The sequence below is a fragment of the Culex pipiens genome, chromosome 3 (genome assembly GCF_016801865.2).
Source record: "Culex pipiens pallens isolate TS chromosome 3, TS_CPP_V2, whole genome shotgun sequence".
NCBI lineage: Eukaryota > Metazoa > Arthropoda > Insecta > Diptera > Culicidae > Culex > Culex pipiens.
The window spans coordinates 78,280,516-78,298,909 of NC_068939.1; the positions used below are offsets into that span (position 1 = coordinate 78,280,516).

General features: G+C 36.9%; 1 protein-coding gene across 21 annotated transcripts in view; it reads right to left on the reverse strand.

Moving 5' to 3' along the window:
• Positions 1-17,683, reverse strand: part of LOC120424884 (protein phosphatase 1 regulatory subunit 12A) — a 124,767-nt gene extending 107,084 nt beyond the window's left edge. For 4 of the 21 annotated variants that reach the window (XM_039589154.2, XM_039589153.2, XM_039589155.2 and 1 more), the window contains exons 1-3: positions 17,528-17,678; positions 16,220-16,543; positions 5,665-6,433 (exon numbers count right to left, since the gene is read on the reverse strand). In XM_039589154.2, the coding sequence (XP_039445088.1) occupies positions 5,665-5,916 (252 nt within the window). In that variant the 5' untranslated portion in view covers positions 5,917-6,433; positions 16,220-16,543; positions 17,528-17,678. Of the gene's footprint in view, positions 1-5,664; positions 6,434-6,642; positions 6,795-6,859; positions 6,999-16,219; positions 16,544-17,527 lie in introns of those variants that run through there. The other 17 variants (XM_039589166.2, XM_039589163.2, XM_052709226.1 and 14 more) reach the window with 11 other exon arrangements.
• Positions 17,684-18,394: the final 711 nt, after the last annotated feature.

The window sequence follows — 18,394 nt, forward strand, 5'->3', positions numbered from 1 at the left end:
TGAGTATTTTCAAAAATGGTTTCAAATAAGTTTTTTTGTGAAAAGTCGAATTAAAAAATAAATATTTTTTTAATTCTTTCAGGTTTGATAGGTACAGTCCAGACTACATTATCCGAAGGCCTTGGAAAAATTACACTCCGGATAATTGATTTTTTGCATAATAGAATCTTCGAATAATTTAAATTCAAAAAAAAATATTTTTTTGTTTTGACCCCTGAACTACTCCTAAAGTGATTTAAACATTTAAATTCAAGTTGCGCTTAAAATGGTGGTGATAAAATATTTAAAAAAGTACATTTTGTAATTAAATACGCAATCAACCATTCGAATTTGGTTTAAATGGAGTCGCAAAACTCGAATTTCATGCTAAAAATAAAGAAAATTTAAAAAAAAAAAAACAAGAAAAAAAACAATTTTTTTCTTATGATTCGATTATGAAAAGTCCCATATAAACCTTCAGATAATCGAAACTTCGGATACTCGAGGCTTTAAAAAAATCGAGTTTGGACTGTATTGGCCCAAAAATCCAAATTATCTAAATCTTTCATTAACTTTTGTACGTTCTTTAAAAAAAAATCCAATCATCACCTAAAAAAAATTTAAAAAATTAAATCAAATCAAATTACTCGCTCTACAGCATTGCCTTGGCGTTCTCGATTGCGAGATTCCTACTCGAAAACTAAGTGCCCAACTAAGTGTTGAGGCAATTGCAAACCTCTTTTTACACCTCAGCTTCCATCCACTCCGGGATTCAAACTGACTACCTTTGGACTGTTAGTCCAACTGCCTACCAGCGACTACGCCGAGGCCGGACCCAGATTTTTTTTAATGAATTTTTTTTAATGCAATTGTCAATTTGACTAATTTTTTATGGCCTTCACAATTTAATTAAATTAGAATTTTAAAATGAGTAAACCTTGTTAGAGTGTAATTTTTTTCTGAATGTCCTAACAACCTTGTTAACTTTGCCCAAGACGCCATTTTAAATAAAATGTAATAACTTTTTTGTGTGGACGGACAGCTATCAAAGAGGATACTTTTAAGGATGAACTTATTATGCATAATGTCTTCTTTAGTCATAGAAAAAGTTCTTACAAAACAAAGTATCATCCAAATAAAAAAAATGCCCATTATTGATTTGCCACATTTTTTCATTAATCGCAAAAAACACTCAAAAAAGGATTATGCTCGATTTACAAAACAAACATTTTGTGGGCAACCACAAACACAAAGAAGCGTGGGGTCGAGGAAATTCGCGAAAGGACATGCGCACACGGGGTCAACCCCGTGCCGAATGGTCTTTGTTTGGGTTCGGCTGGCGCCAAAATAACCTCCCACTAACCCATCCTTCCGGGTGGTTCCAAGAGCCATCAGGATTGCTGTCCAACAACCAAAACAAACCAAAAAGTGGTCATCCTGAGCTCACCACTACCAGTGAGGGAACCCTTTTTTTCGTGTATCGTGAGAAGACTAGCAGCTGACAGAGAAAAAAGGAGGGCTTTGTACTCACAGACTTAATGTGCGAGAGATGAGTAAACTCTACGCCGGGGCCCCAGAGCGGCAGATTGTCCATTGATAAGGAACAAAACGGGGATGAGTAAATGGAATTAATCCAACACACGAGGAATGATGCAACTCAAAGCCGCGCTGCCACAAAGATGTGCGATCCATCAGAGTAAAGTTCAATGGAAAATACGTCGTCGTCGTCGAAGCTGTTTACAACCAACTCGTTTGATGGGCGAAGATTTGCTGGTCGCTTGTGTTCGTGGGTGATTTATGGAGCAGATTTATGTAAATTTTCAACTTCTAGAGAAATGGAAATGAATTGCAAATGTTTACGCTAATGTTCTGGGGAAGCGCCCATTTCCGAGATGGTTGAGTTGAAAATTTCAAATAAAACGACGATAGAAGCATTCAATTTAAATGGTGTCAAAAATTACACATTTTTGCGGAAAAAATAATCTTTTACATACATTCTCGATGTCAAAAGCAAAGCAATCCACTTTAACGACCCCCGGATCTTTTGTGGGCTCTGTTGCAAGTTTCTGCTCATTTCAAGGCGTTCGAAGGTTACGTGTGGTGAGTCATCCAAAACCTCTTTTACGCAAATGGACCGACGATTTATTTTCCCATCAGATAGAAGGCCATCAGATAGAAGGCGGGAATCGAACCCGCGCCCCATAGCAACTTAGGGATCGGCAGCCGAAGCCGCTAACCACCGCCACATTCTCGATGTCATAAGAAACTAATTTGAGTGATAAGTTTTTCCATACAAGTCCAGACAATTTTGGGTTTTGTCATACAAAAATGATTTGCAAAAAATCGAAAAAAAAAATTCAAATCCCCGGTTTTTTTAGGTTTTTTTTTTAACATCAAATTACAATGTTTGTTTTTATCTGACGTGAGTATCGAAATAATTTTTAAATGCATTTGTATATTCGGTACAGTTTTTTTGTTAAATATTTTCATTTCTCAGCATAGCTTTCAAAAGGTCACAAACAATAATGGTAAACGATGTCGTTTTTTGATCGGTTTTTAATCCAAACCCCTTATTTCCATATAGATTAGAATTGGGTCCTTAAGAGCGAGTCCACGAGCAAAGCATACCCATCTCGCATCGACCTCACCAATCTACCTGAAATTTTCAGGGGTTGTTTGTACATATAAAACTAGCATCTGGCCAAAATATGAGCACTCTAGGTCAACGGGAAGTGGGGCAAATCGGGACACAAAGTTTGAAGGTTCAAAAACGTAAAAAATATTAAAAAGGCTATAACTTAGGCAAAATTCAATTTATTTTCAAAATTCAAAATGCATCTTGAAGGGCTTCAAAAAATTGTCTCAGGAACACGAATATGATAATTTTATCACCAAAAAATGGGATCTAAGGGGTCCTCCGAGCAAAAATTTACTACCAAAAAATTCACTAAAAGTAAAAGTGTCTATTTGATATGTTAAACTGCCTTACCCAAAGCGGTCTCAGTCTCAGATGGTAGTCCCAGATGATCCCCTACAAGCTGCAGGTCGAAGCGAGTTGATATCTGGATGGAACACTTTTTTATTTCAGTTTGAAAATTATGCTATTTTTTCACTAAAATGCCAATAACTCCCTTTTGAATTAACCAATTGGGATGTAATACCCTGCATTTTGTTGCATTTTTGAAGCCCTTCAAGATGTATTTTGAATTTTGAAATTAAATTGAATTTTGCCTAAGTTGTAGCCTTTTTAAGATTTTTTTACGTTTTTGAACCTTCAAACTTTGTGTCCCGATTTGCCCCACTTCCCGTTGACCTAGAGTGCTCATATTTTGGCCAGATGCTAGTTTTATATGTACTACAAACAACCCCTGAAAATTTCAGGCAGATTGGTGAGGTCGAAACGACGTCCCATACAAAGGGGTATGCCCTGTTCGTGGACTCGCTCTTAAGTCTTATGTCAATATTTATGTGGACTGTAAAACACACACTTAAAAACTATTTCTGATCATTTTTTTTTATATGTATGCAAAAAAACTACAAGACAACATTTCACGACGAATCAACTATGATTATTCCATTGTCAAGTAAAATACTGTCTGTCAAAAAAGGTCGCGAAGTTAATTTTTCATTTTTGGTATGGTATGGCAGGGTATGTATGTGGTCGTACAAAGGGTCATTGTGCTTAGAAAAATATGCTTAAGCGGTTAAATACATGTAGAAAATCACAAAATTTCGTATAACAGAAATTTTATGAAATCCACTAAAAACATGATTTTCAATCACTCCTGAAAGTTTCATGAAGATATTTCATGACTAAACTAAGCAAGAAACAATTTAAGCTTTTAATTTTGCCATGCACAAAGCGAACTGTCAAACTTTGTGAGCCTTTTTCTCTGAACACTGAGTTGATTTACGGGTGCAACGATATCTCAAATAGGCTGAAGACTCGCAAGACATATCTCGTGTCGATTACGAAGCCCGATTTTGAAATTTTGCATTAAAAAAATACCAACATCAAAAACTGGCGATTTGTTATATGAAAAATACTTTTTGAAGATCGGCCAGATATCGTGGCACCAGTTTTTTGAAACTGCTAACTTCAAAAAGTAATACACGTCTGAGCTACACTGCCCATAGTCACACATTGTCGCACCTAAACGTTTGGCACTTTAGAAACATTCCAATCAAATTGTTGCTTCAATTCTCTAGTTTCGGACAAACATGTCAGAACTCATGTTTGTTTTTTAGCAAAATCAAATGGTGCGCTAATGTGCGCAAAACGTCATGAAGCTTGCCCATACAAACAAAACAAGCCAAAGGGCTCATGAATATATTCGCAAAAATAACCCTTTATAACCAATCTCTAGAATACCGAAAAAATCGAAAGTTTTTAGGAGGTATTAGACTACGGCAAACGAACAAACTCGCACTTTTTGACAGTTTGCCTGCTTTGTTTGTTTGCCTGAATTTGTTTGCAGAAACGTCAGCCTGCACACTTTTTGCTTTGTTTGCCAATTTGCCGCATACTGCGAGCAAACTGTCAAACAAGAAAAAGTGAAAGTTTCTTTGTTTGTTGGCCGTAGTCATATACCTCTTTGAAGCGCTCAATACAAGTTTGCGGGCTGGTCATACAAAAAGTGTATGAAAATAAATGAGATTTTGAATCTTGAGAAGAGATTTTCTTATCGATTTGTTTTTTTCGGCAAAGTTGTAAGTAATAATTAAGACTATTTAGAGAAAAAAAGGTACACGGAAAAAAATAGATTTTTTAATTTGACTTTTTATTAATTAAAGTAGATTCCCAAAATACGTATGCCTTTAATTTTCGATTTTATTTGTCGATCAAAAAATCTGGTATCGGAGATATGTTGTTGTTTATTTTATTAAGGTGACTTTGACTTTAGTATGAATTTTAGAAAAATTGTGACTTTTGGAAACATCTAAAATCTAATCAAAACAAATTTCCAAAATCATTTTAGATGCAAAATCAAATTTGCAATCTAAAATAACTTTACACATTTTTGATAAACTGAAAACAAGCCGACAAACTTTCCTTTAATTTTCACTCTTTGACATTGATCACCCAGTCGGTCTGGGTTCGATCCCAGAAGGTTCCGGTGGCATTTTTCGAGACGAGATTTGTCTGATCACGCCTTCCGTCGGCCGGGGGAGTAAATGTTGGCCCCGGTCTAACCTAGATATTAGGTCATTAGCTCAGTCCAGGTGTAGGAGTTGTCTCCCTCGGTCCTGCCTCGGCGGAGTCGCTGGTAGGCAGTTGGACTCACAATCCAAAGGTCGTCAGTTCGGATCCCGGGGTGGATGGAAGCTTGGGTTTAAAAAGAGGTTTGCAATTGCCTCAACAATCAAGCCTTCGGACACCTAGTTTCGAGTAGAAATCTCGCAATCAAAAACGTCAAGGCAATGCTGTAGAGCGAATAATTTGTTTTTTTTTTTATTATTATTATTTCAACTCGTGATATCTGCAAAACTATCAGTAAAATATGTTTCGTTTTGGTTTAAAAATTTGATAAATTGATGTAAATACTAAGCTTTTTAGAGTGATGATCATTTTTTCCTTTATCTGAAAGTTTTTTTTTCTTGACTAAATTTTTAAATTTCAAAGTTATTTTTTCTATTTCTTTTAAAAACCCGCCCTAACCTTAGTATAGTGCGTAGGAAACTCACCTGATGCAACGCCGTCAGCCCGTCCACGTTGGCCGTGTCGATGTCGGCGCCGGTCTCCAGCAGCCGCGACACCTCGTCCTTATCGCCGGCGACACACGCCGCCAGGAAGATGCACCCCGAGGAGAACTTGATCCGCCGCATCGACGGACTCTTCGGGGTGCCGCTGTGCTTGTTCGTTTCCGATTCCTCCCAGCGCTTCAGCTGTTCGGCCCGCTTGAACAGGGCCGACGTGTTCCGGTTGTCCATCGACATGGTGTTTTTTGATTTTGATTTTTTCCTTAACTTTTCACTCCAAGATTGAACCGACTTGGTTTCGGGGATGGGGTGTAGAGGGGGAAAGATTTCAAACAACTTCTGCAACCTTTTTCTTCTTCGTCGTCGCGATCGAGCAATTGATGCTTCTTCTTCTCATCGAACACTTTTGATTTGGTTTGTTTCTTCTTTGCACTGCTCACTTTATTTGCTTGTTTTGCTCTTCTTCTGCTATTACCGATCGGGATATTGAATTCTTCTTGTTGTTGCGTTTCGATTAAATGCACACACGCTCACACTCACTCACACAAATACTCTTGCTCTACGGCTGCTGCTGCTGCTTCTTCTGTTTCTTCTGTACAGCACACATACAACACACGAACGCACACACTTTGCTCCTGTTTGGTATATTGGTTGAACACCTCTCATCTACCTCTGTATGAAGAGTGTGTGTGGAACGCACACACCACGTCCAACTCCGCTACTAATCCTGTTGCTGAAGCTCTGTCGGATATCGCTGTGAAGAGTTGAGAATCGAGATGTTATTTTCTTCACACACGCTCGAAGAGGTGTTTCTGTGTAGGTATTCGTTCAATCTCCCTGTGCCTCTTCGCCGAGGGAACTGGTTGAAATTGAAATCCCTCTGTGGTATTTATTTATACGTTCCGTCACAGTCTCAAAGGTTTGTTGTTTTTGTTGCTGCTGCGAACCGTTTTGAGAACTCACTTTTTCCTACCAAACATTCGAGTCCCTCGACGCACACTGTTCAACCCCGACCCCAACCAGTTGAGTAGTGACGAGACTGCTGGCCCCACAAACACCACCGTGGAGTCCGCGGTCAACGCACAACCACAGAACTAGGCTATCGAGTGAGAGTCACTGCGCGATTTGAACAACTTCACCACTCCACAATCCAGATCCCCAAACCGAATCCCAATCCTACTTTCTAACAGCGCCAACTCAACGCTCAATAGTCGACGAACGTTGCCAAACTTCTAAACGCACGCGAACTTGGCGACTAACTTGCCGTGTCGACTGACGGACTAACTCTGACTGACTGACTAGCTGCTGCTCACGAACGCAACGATCAGGGATGCCATATCTACGGATTTCTCCGTAGATCTACGGATTTCAGCCATTTCTACGGATCTACGGATTGATCTCCAAAATCTACGGATTTTCATGCTGGCTGATAATTGTATGAAGGACGTGAAATTATATTTTTGCGTGATAAAAATGCTTTATGAAAACGTTTTGAACAATCTGTTTTAGAGAAGAAGTTTTGAGGAACGTTAAAATGAAAAGTCGTTTAGGAGAAATTGGAGAAATGAGGCGATGGCTGAAATCCAGTGCAGCTTATCCAGCTTTTGGCGTTCGAATGGTGAACGCCCGAAATGTCAAAATCACGCAGTGGTACCAACATTACGAAAAAAGTGTGCCATGGCATGACAGCCGCATTTTTTTTTTCTAATGTTGGTGCTCTTGCGCGATTTTGACATTTCGGACGTTCAACATTCGAACGCCATCTTCGCTTAAAAACCTGGATAGATAAGTAATCGATCTAGTGGGTTGAGGTCACGTCAAGTCGATGATTGAAAAATAATTATGTTGGTGTACATAAAACATTAATAAATAATTTAAAACAAAATCGTAACATAAGTTAAACTTGAGTTAAAAGGCTAATTTGGATTGAAATTGGAACATGTGGTGTATATTGGGCCCAAGAAACAAAAAAAAATCCAAAACATCCTGTTTCTTTTCGGAGTCAACTCCTAGCGCTTTGCGATGTTATACTTAGTTATTCTCCGGATCAAAAACTTTAACAAAAATTGAGCATAGGAATATTGTATAGGGTTTTTAGTAACTTTCTCTAAGAAAAGGTTACAAGTGAAAATTCCACATATTTTTTTCGCGTGTTCATGAGGTCATTTTTAGTAACTTTTGCTCTACGAAAAATGTCACTTTTCTTCAGGGATGCACCTTGGGCCCAAGGGGCCTTTGGCGAAGCATCAATTTTGCGCCCTCCTTAATATTTCCCCACTTAGATGAATTGATTTTAAATTCAAATATTTGCCGATTGCTTTAAAAAATTCTGATTTAAAAATTGCAATTGGCGTAGTAAACAGGTTGATAAAAAAAAATCCCTAAGTCAGTTTTCTTGTTGCAGTATTTTCAAATCGATGATTTAATTTCTAGTTTCTATTTTCTACTTTAAATTGATATGAAATTCAAAAATACAATTTAAAAATCAAACATTGAATCTGTTTTTTTAAAATTAATTTTATAATCAAAAAAAATTAATAATTTTTGTTTATAAATTTTATTATTTCTATATTTCTTAATAACCAAAACCAAATTTGCTTCGAGATATGTCCAGAGCATTAATATGGTAAATGAGCAATTCTCTGAGAAAAAATATGGTAGTTGGTAAAAAAAAATTTAGTGATTTTCTACTTCACTTTTTGTCATTAAAACATGACTTGCAAAAAACATTATTTTTTTCTGATATGTTTTAGGGGACATCAAATGCTAACTCTTCAGAAATTTCCAGAAAAGGCAAAAAATCTTTGAGCCAGTTATACATTTTTTAATCAATACGAATTTTTTCAAAAAATCGAAATATTGGTCACAAAAATTTGTCAACTTAATTTTTCGATATAAAATCAAATTTGCAATCAAAAAACTTTAGTTACATTTTGATAAAGTGCACCGTTTTCAAATTATAGCAATTTTCAGGAAACTTTTTTGAAAATAGTAGCAGTTATTTATTTTTTTAAAATTAGTGCCCACTCTTGAAAAAAATATTTTTGAAAAGCTGAGCAAATTCTCTATATTTTGCATTTTTGAACTTTGTCGCTCTTGATTAAAAAAAGACCGATGAATGAAGAGTTGGCATTTGATATCCCCTAAAACATATCAGAAAATAAAAAAATAAAATTAATGTTTTTTGCAAGTCATGTTTTAATGACAGAAAGTGAAGTAGAAAATCACTAAATTTTTTTTACCAGCTACCATATTTTTTCAGTGTCGAACTTATCCATACCTACAACTTTGCCGAAGACACCAAATCGATTAAAAAATTCCTTCCAAAGATACAGATTTTCGAATTTTCATTAATCATTTTTGTATGGACAGCTGACAAATTTGTATGGAAAATTATATGAGCGAACTAATGATGCAACATGGTTTTATCCCTTATCCCCGAATCCCACTTTCCCGAATCCCATATCCCCGAAAATCATTTCCCCGAAAATTCCACATCCCCGAAAATCATTTTCCCGAAAATTCCATATCCCCGAATGTCATTTACCTGAATGGCCATTTTACCGAACTGCCGTTTTCCCGAATTTACATATACCCGAATGGTTACTTCACCAAAATATCAATTTTTCCGAATGATGACCTACATATAAACTAAATTGTTATTTAGGGATTTTTTTTTATAAAAGTATGACGTTAATATTAAATTCTCCTACGTGTTTTGTAAGATTAAAAAAAAACAAATTACCGTAGAAGGCCATTAATAAACCACGCGGACACTTCAAGAGTGCGGGGTATTGAGATCATCCACGTTCCATAAAAAAAGATTTTTTTTTTTGTAGCGGCCATTTTCAGCAAAGGACAATTTTCCAAAACGGTATCTACGTGGTAAGGATAGAACAGCAACGATAGCTTCATGCGACGACTCGATGCGCAGGATTCAGTTTGTTCTAGATTTTGTTTAACTGAACTAATTTGTCTTTATCAATTTTGGCTGGATGAAGGCTTTGAACAATTATTTTTTTATTTTTTTACGTCCAATTCGAGTTCTGCGACCAACACTTTTAATCAAATCTAAATAGTTGATTATTGAATTACAAAAAGCATTTTTTGAATATTTCATCACCGCCATTTTAGATTTAAAATTACTAAATCACTTTAAAGTAGTTTAGGGGCTATACTTAAGCTCGACAGCTGATTTTGGTTGCCAAGGTCCCGAGTAACAATTACAAATTTTTGCGGTAGTCGGGCCTGAACGTGTGTCAAACACGTTCTGACCTGAAATCCCTTTGGCCAGTTGTCGCACTTACATCAATTTGAATATTCAAAATTCAAGTGAAGCTCGGAATTTTTTGAACGTTCAATAGAGTAATCAACGTTCGTTTGTATTGCGTGTACGTACCGTAAACTGGGGTGAATTTGATAGCCCGGGGTGACATTGATAGAAATTTGATTTGGCCACTAATTTTGATACATCCAATGTAACAGTCACATTTTTGCTTATATGTTCGATAATAAGCTATCCCTTAATGCTTACATACTCAAAATTCTCAAAAATGTTTAGATATTAATTTGACGGGCATTTGAAAAACCTATCAAAGTCACCCCGGGCTATCAAAGTAACCCCAGTTTACGGTACACAAAAAATAAGTGAGGTTAAATTTTGTCTGCCAGCAAAATCAAATGGTGCACTAGTGTGCGTACGCGAAACGTCATAAAGCTCTATTGTGGACATGATACACAGCAAAAAATCCGATGGTAAAATCGCATGCAAAAGCATGCACATCACCTTCGTCAAAATAAACATTTAATATTACACACTGCATGTACAATTTTTGCAAACACGAAAAAAAATTTGCAACCGACGGGATTCAAACCCAGCACCAACAGTAAGGACTGGCGCCTTTGCCCACTCGGTTATCAGACCGATGTAAATCTGTAAGGATAAACGCATATATGAGCTTGACATTTCGGTCTAGTAGGTTTCCCATACTGATGGGCTACATATTTCTGGGTGTAAAGTTACATAAAATTGCATAAAATATTGCAATTTTTATTTTACACCCAGCACTTTTACACGTAGCTGGATTACTACTTTTTTAGCTGTGATACTTTATTGATCGCTACTTCCCCGAACCCGGTCAGGCGGGTATGGCCGTTGTCCAGAACCGCGCGCGGTTCTGGGCAACGGCCATACCCGCCTGACCGGGTTCGGGGAAGTGGCGTTAGGGGAAATGGCCGTTCGGGATTATGGTCATTCGGGAAAATGATTTTCAGGGATGTGGAAAATTAGGGGAAGTGACCATTCGGGAAAATGGTTTTTAGGGGAAGTCACCATTCGGGGATGTAGCCGTTCGGGGAAATGGATCGTTCGGGGAAATGATTTTCGGGTAAATGACATTTCGGGAAAGTGTCTTTTCGGAGATGTGGCATTCGGGGAAATGTCTCTTCGGGAATGTGAGTTTCGGGGAAATGTCATAGATTCAAAGAAAAAAGACCGATTCCGTAGAGAATTGCTCAAATGTGTTAATTTTGGCAAAATAACGCTGTAATATCCCACAACCTGAAATCCATGTAAAAACTAAAAAAAAATATATAGACATTTTGTAACTTTTCTCCATACCAGCACGTCCCTGATTTTTTTTGTACATAAAAAAGATAAAAACAAAATTCATATAAATGTTTCAATAAATTTTTTGTTAAAAATGATTTTGAAAAACTATCTTTTTTATTTTTTATATTCAAGTGGCTGTATCGCAAGAACGAAAAGACAAACCTACAATGTTTTTTAGACGATTTTATAAAAAAAATGTACTTAAATAAAAACTTTAAAAAAATAAAAGAAATGGACACTTATGAAGAAAAATTTTTCATTTTAAAATCTTTATCAAAATTTCTAAAAACTGCTTTTCGATTCTACTTTCAAAAATGCAGTTGAAAATGTTTAAAATTTGTGTGAAAATTGTATAAGTCACGGCCAAACATACGTTTTTTTGGAAAAATTTAAATGCAAATTTTGGTAATTCAAAAGTTAATTATAAAAATGTGTATTTTTTTGTTAGAGTTAAAAATCATATATAGCATGCCTGCGATCGATTAAAAAATATTTTGATTTTTAGTGAATTTCCGTTGTACATTACTGCAAAAGTTTTTTTCAGCGAAAAAAAAAACCGTCAGTACTTAGATATTTTTAAAACTAATGATTGCAAAACAGCTGGGCAGGTGTAAAATGCATTTCCGAAAACACCAAATCAATCGAATAGTTCATTCGCAAGATAAAAAATTTCGACTATTGACCACTTGAAAACGTTGCAAATGTCATTTAAGTAATATTATATGTATTATGAAGGTTTATCAAATTATACATCAATGATGGGAATAAGACTGTGGACATATTTTTTATGTAATACACATAAATTCAATGTCAATGTTGCCATTTTTTCTAAATAGGGTACCTAACAAATTATAGTAAATCATTTTTTGTAATAAAAATCAGAGTTGTCTTGAAAATAGGAGTGCAATAAACTCAACATTAAAATACATTTCCCTGTGTTTATAAGACACATTCTCCGGGCTAGTATACCAGTAGGAAAATTTTAAAACTTGATTTAATGGCGAAAGATATGTTGGAATCCTGAAACATATCCGGTAGTCAGGATACATTTTTCCAAAGCATATCATGTCCAGAAAATAGAATATAATATTTACTTTCAGAATCTGTAACAATATTGAGGATGTTTTCTTTGAAATTTCCGAGTTACAGCAAAAAACTGAAAAAAAGAAACGTCATTCTGTCACGGCACAATGTATCATAACCATCATAACGGACATATGCACATAAAATCATGAAAAAACATATTTTCGAAAAATCATTTATATTTTGTAGTTTATGTACACTAGCACAACTGTGGAAATATAGTAAAATTAGGCATGAAATTTGAAATTAATTTTTTGTTGATCTTGATAAAACCTTAATTCAATTTTAGTAAAAAAATCTTTAAAAAGAAAACTATCTATTTGTTTGGGAAATACTATAACCCCTAGCTAGAATAAAAATATTTTGGGTTCCCAAGACACCAACCACCTGGATTTTTTAACAAGTCTACGGATTCGACTTCCACCAGACCTGGCATCCCTGGCAACGATGTTACGACGACTCTACACCTTGGCGGCTACACTACCACACTCTAGTATTGCTGCTGCTGACTCCGTTGATGGTACGGAAGGCAAGTCTCGGTGCGGGGTATCGAAAGGGTTCGCGTGCGTACAGGTGGGTGGACAGGAAGGGTTCTGCCGAGGTTGAGATGTTCTGGATTATTTTTGTGCAAGGTTGAGTAGTTTGAAAGGTTGATATTTAAAGTAAGATCAAAACAATAAATATTTGAATTTGCATTTTGTCAAACACTTGCTTGCTTTCATTCTTTTAAACTATTTTTTGCAGGCTCTTTTGGAAAATTGTCCACACAAAAAAAACTTTTTCATAGAAAAAAAACCTACAAATTTTGTAAATGAAAACAAAAAAACTTTAGAGGGACCATATTTATGATTTTTTTTTTTACTTTTTTAAGGAGATCCAATAAAGCAATTCCAGCCCAAAACAAAAAAAATTGGATACTTTTTTCTCGACCCTCTCCGATTTCAATGAAACTTTGTAGACATGTTATTCTACGCTTATATAAGCCATTTTTGTGTATATGAATCTAGTTTGACTCGATAATGACATTTGAGAAGGGCGTAAGTGTTTAAAATATTTATGTATTTCATAATTTAAATATTGCTGTATCTCGAAGCCGTTTCATCGTATCAAAAAGTGGTCAAAGACAAACTTGTAGGACATTTGACGGGCTTTCCAAAAAAATACACTGTAAGAAAAAAACACGCTACTTCTATGAGATTTTTAATTTTTCAGTTTAAAAGTCAAATTTGAAGGTGAGCTCATGTTTTTTTTCGTTCAATTTTTTTTTGAAAATAGCCTAAGATGTTACAAAAAGACTCACAAAAAAATGTAGGATGGAGCAACTCATCAAAACAATACAAAAATCATTTACTGAAACTGTTCTGGAATCGATTCTACAGACGATTTTACATGAATGTCTCCATATAGACCATTGTCCTAAGTCCAATCCTTGTGAAGTTACAGCGGTTTTAAAAATAAAAATGTTCAAAAAATAGTTTTTTTTTGTGGTTTTGGCAATTTGTATATGACAGACTTGCTTCTTCAGTCTTGTAAATATTTTTACCGGAAAGCTCGTCCAATTTCCCATAAGTTTGTCTTTGACAGCATTTCAATTAGATGTATTGGTTTACAAATATAAGATCAATTACATTGCTCATAACTGAAAATAGAATATAAACGTTACTTAATCCACCCTTAGGTGGTTGGTGCCTTCCTCACATTTAAAGGGTGCTATCCAAAATGCAAAAAGTGTGTAAATATCACTTAAGTGCTTATAACTTTTGATAGGGTTGTCAGATCTTCAATGTTTTGGACGCGTTAGAAAGGTCTTTTGAATGCCTATCCAACGATATGTCGCATGAGAGATCCGGACAACGTTTTCACCAACATATCTGAGATCCGGCCTCGAAAAAGTGCGTAAATAACACTTAAGTGCTTATAACTTTTGATAGGGTTGTCAGAACTTCAATGTTTTAGACGCATTGGAAAGCTCTTTTGAATACCTATCCAACGATATGTCGCATGAGAGATCCGGACAACGTTTTCATCAACATATCTGAGATCCGGCCTCCAAAAAGCGTATAAATAACACTTAAGTGCTTATAACTTTTAATAGATTTGTCAGATCTTCAATGTCTTGGACGCGTTGGAAAGGTCTTTTAAATACCTTTCTAAAAATGTATAGCATGACGGGTTTTCTTACAAAAACCACCCTTTTTACAATCTTCCGGACTTTTGTTAAAATCGTTTTTTTAGCATAACTTTTGAAGTACTTAACTAAACTGCATAATTTTTAATAGCGACTTATGGGACCCCAAGACGGATCGAATGACGCTAAAACGGACAAAATCGGTTCAGCCAATGTCGAGATAATCGAGTGACAATTTTTTGATCAACATCCCACCACACACACAGACATTTGCTCAGAATTTGATTCTGAGTCGATAGGTATACATGAAGGTGGGTCTAGGAGGTCTAGTTGAGGAGTTCATTTTTCGAGTGATTTTATAGCCTTTCCTCAGTGACGTGAGGAAGGCAAAAACGAGTCAAATTATCTGAGAAGTTTTAACGTTTAGACTACATTTCAAATAACAGATTTTTGTATATCTAAGGAGAGACATACCATCCTGCATTTTTCGTGAGTCTTTTTTTAACATCTTAGGCCATTTCCTTAAAAATTTTGAACGAAAAAAAATCGTGACATAACCTTAAAATTTAACTTTTAAGTTAAAATATAAAAATCTCATAGAAGTGGCGTGTATTTTTAATACAGTGTATTTTTTCAGAAAGCACGTCCAATTTCCTGAAAGTTTGTCTTTGACCACGTTTTGGTACGGTGCGAGATACAGTTATTTTAAATTACAAAATACAAACATATTCAAATAACTTACGCCCTTCTCAAATGTTATTTTCGAGTACAATTGGCTCCATATACATCAAAATGGCTTAAATAGACCTAGGATAAAATTTCTACAATGTTTCATTGAAATCGGAGAGGGTCGGTACAAAAGTACCAGCAAAAATCCCGATTTGAGCTGGAATTGCTCCATAACAAACGAATCAACACTTTCAGTTTGAAGACAAGCTGCAAGTTATTAGTAAATGTAAGTAAAAGGTAATATTCTTTGGATTCTGGTAAATCTCTGGTACTCTAGCTTTGTTTGGCATTTGCCTTCCTCAACATAATGCGTTTCCTCCCAACTCACCCAACTTCTCCGGCTTGTCCTTCACTCACCACCCCTTTTCAAAAGTCCTTCCAGAACACCAAAACCAAAAATCGCTGCCCAACACACACTCCGCCACACACAAAATTCCTTCGCTCGCGCGGTCCGTGTTCTGCTGAATCGCGCAAACTTCTCGCTTTCTGCCGAGATCTTCTACCACAATCTTTCTGGTTCCTTCGCCGCCGAGAGGAGGACGGCACACGCAACGATGAAAAAATATTTTTACTTCTCACCGCCGTCGTCGTCGTAGACGTCGTCGGTCTTGGTGTGTTGGATCTCCTCTCAGTCTTGGTCGTGTTTGTTGTTTGCTTCTTGTTATTTTTCACTCTCGCACGTACCCAAACGCAGCTCGCCAGCAGCAACAACAGCAACAAAAAATAAATGCTCTTATTTGGAAGTAATTGAAAATAGCCATGCACCAGGGCGAGGAAATCTGGGAAGGATGGAGTCTCGCGGAGACTTCTGGGATGGCCCGTACGGGACCTCGTGAGCCTGGTGCCCTGATGTTCCGAGACACTGTCCAGACTTTCTCCTCCCGAGAGTGTGTGGCTAGTACACGACGAGCACCACAAAATGGGTTCCCCCGACGAAGAGATATCAAATTGCGCAAGGAAAAATCGCAACTTTTCCTTCGCGGGCGTACCTCCACCAACTCCGAATTCTTACGCACTTTCACACACGGAACGGACCGATATTTTCCACGCAGCCACGGATTAGACAGAGCCTCAGGGGCCAGCTCGTACCACGAACGAAGAAAAAAAAAGTCCTCCTCGCCAAACTTGCCAAGACGAATATGGCTCACTCGCTTCTGCTACTGCCTTCAGTCGCACACGAAAACGGATTGAGCATTGGAACGTCGCGACGGACGGGACACAGAGCTAGCTCGAGAGAACCGACCGCGGTGAGTGAATGTGCTGCACAGGGATGCCAGGTTGGGACGGATTGCGTTGCTGCAGGAGATGGAGGTCTGTAAGAAGATGTAATATTTTTTTTCAAATTAATTATTTTTCAATGAACTTCAAGAGGGTACATAAAGGTATCTAAGTTTAGATTTTGGTAGCGGAGTGCAGTTGGAATAAAGTACAACATTTTATTGGTTTTTTCTGATAGTTCACATCTGGAGTTATTTAAAAAAAAGGTCCAAATAACCAAAACAAACTCCAGACATGATTTCGAAACAAACTGTATCATTAATTCTAGATTAATTTTCAAAATTGACGAAATTACATATTGGACGGACTTACTTTGAGCGACAGTTAAAACAAATCTTGAGAAAAGACCCTGGATCTATGTGAAAACAGTATATTTAGATGATTTTTCTTCTCTGCATTGGCATGATTATTTCTGGAGCAACACGAGAAAATACCAGATAAGCACTTTGACAACAGGAACAATTTTGCAAATTCCGAGACAACAGGTAACTTTTTCACAAAACTTGAAATGTTAATCAATAGCTAGCCTTCCCAGCTAACTTTCAACACTGCGGGTTTTGTTGAATTTGTTTTGTTACCTGTTAGCTCAGAATTTGCAAAATAGTTCTGGCTGTCAAAAAGCCTTTACGTCTTTTTCAAATGTTGCTTCAGGTTTTAACTGTAGCTTAGATTTCTTAATTAGTTTTTTTACTCTGAAGCTAAGAACAAGTTTGTCCGTTCGGCCCAGACGCAAACGCAAAAATTTGCGCCTGTCATCATAGCCTGCCTATCATCGAACATTGAACAAAGCAACCCCTGTAGAATGTTCAACTGACAGATCATGGAAAAATCGAACTGGCGCAAAATTCTGCGTTTGCGTCTGCGTCAAACGGACAATCTTGTTCTTAGCTTGAGGGTTTGTCACTTTTTAGTTTGACTTTGACCAACCAACGAGATACAAATTAAAAAAGTGTCAAACGAAAAAGTGACCAACCACCGGGGGTTGAGTGTACCAGAATCTACTCGATAACTACTCGGACCTTTTCGAATGTTGGCCGTATTTCTCAAACTGAATCCATATCCAACTCTACACAACCTGACCTGAGACAGAATAATTTTCACAGATTCGTCAACAAAATCAATGCTTAGTTTCACTTTTTACACGTTTGTTCATTCATTTCAATCGATTTTAAATGTGACGAACTAGCAAAATCTTCAACCATATTTAGGAACTGTCACTTTCGTTAGGAAAATTAGGAAAAAAAATTGGAGGCAGTTTTTCATGACGTCAAAGTGTTTTGACGTGTGCCCAGTGAGTTTGATCTGATAAAACATGTGAACGAAAAAGGTCTGGAACCAAGGCTGTATAGAGCTTTATGACGTTTCACGTACACACACTAGCGCACCATTTGATTTTGCTGGCCGGACAAAATTTAACCTCAATCTTTTTCGTGTACGTACACGCAATACATGCGCACGTAGATAACTCTATAAAGCCATGGTCTGGAACAACATTTGAATAGAGCGCATAAGCATGTTGACAGCTGGAGCTACCCAGTCAACCTTGCAATCAACTCAATCGTAATTCTGAAACGGAATTCAATTCGAATCGTTTACGTATTATGTTTCAAACGCAACAACCGGTTCGTACACGGAATCGAGACCACGATCGAGACCCTAAATAGGGAGACTGGCCAGACTTTGCTAAATCGTTCTGGCAACGTATGTTTTGTGCTTGCCAACACTGCCAAGTCTTGCTGGACGTAAAGGCAAATGCTCGTTTGGAAACGTCAAACTTGTGTCTGTTTGGGTACGTCCAATTCACATCGACCAGTCTCCTTATTTAGGGTCTCTACTTGGAACGAGCTGTCAAGTACCCAGTCAAATCAATCCGGTTTGAAACGGAA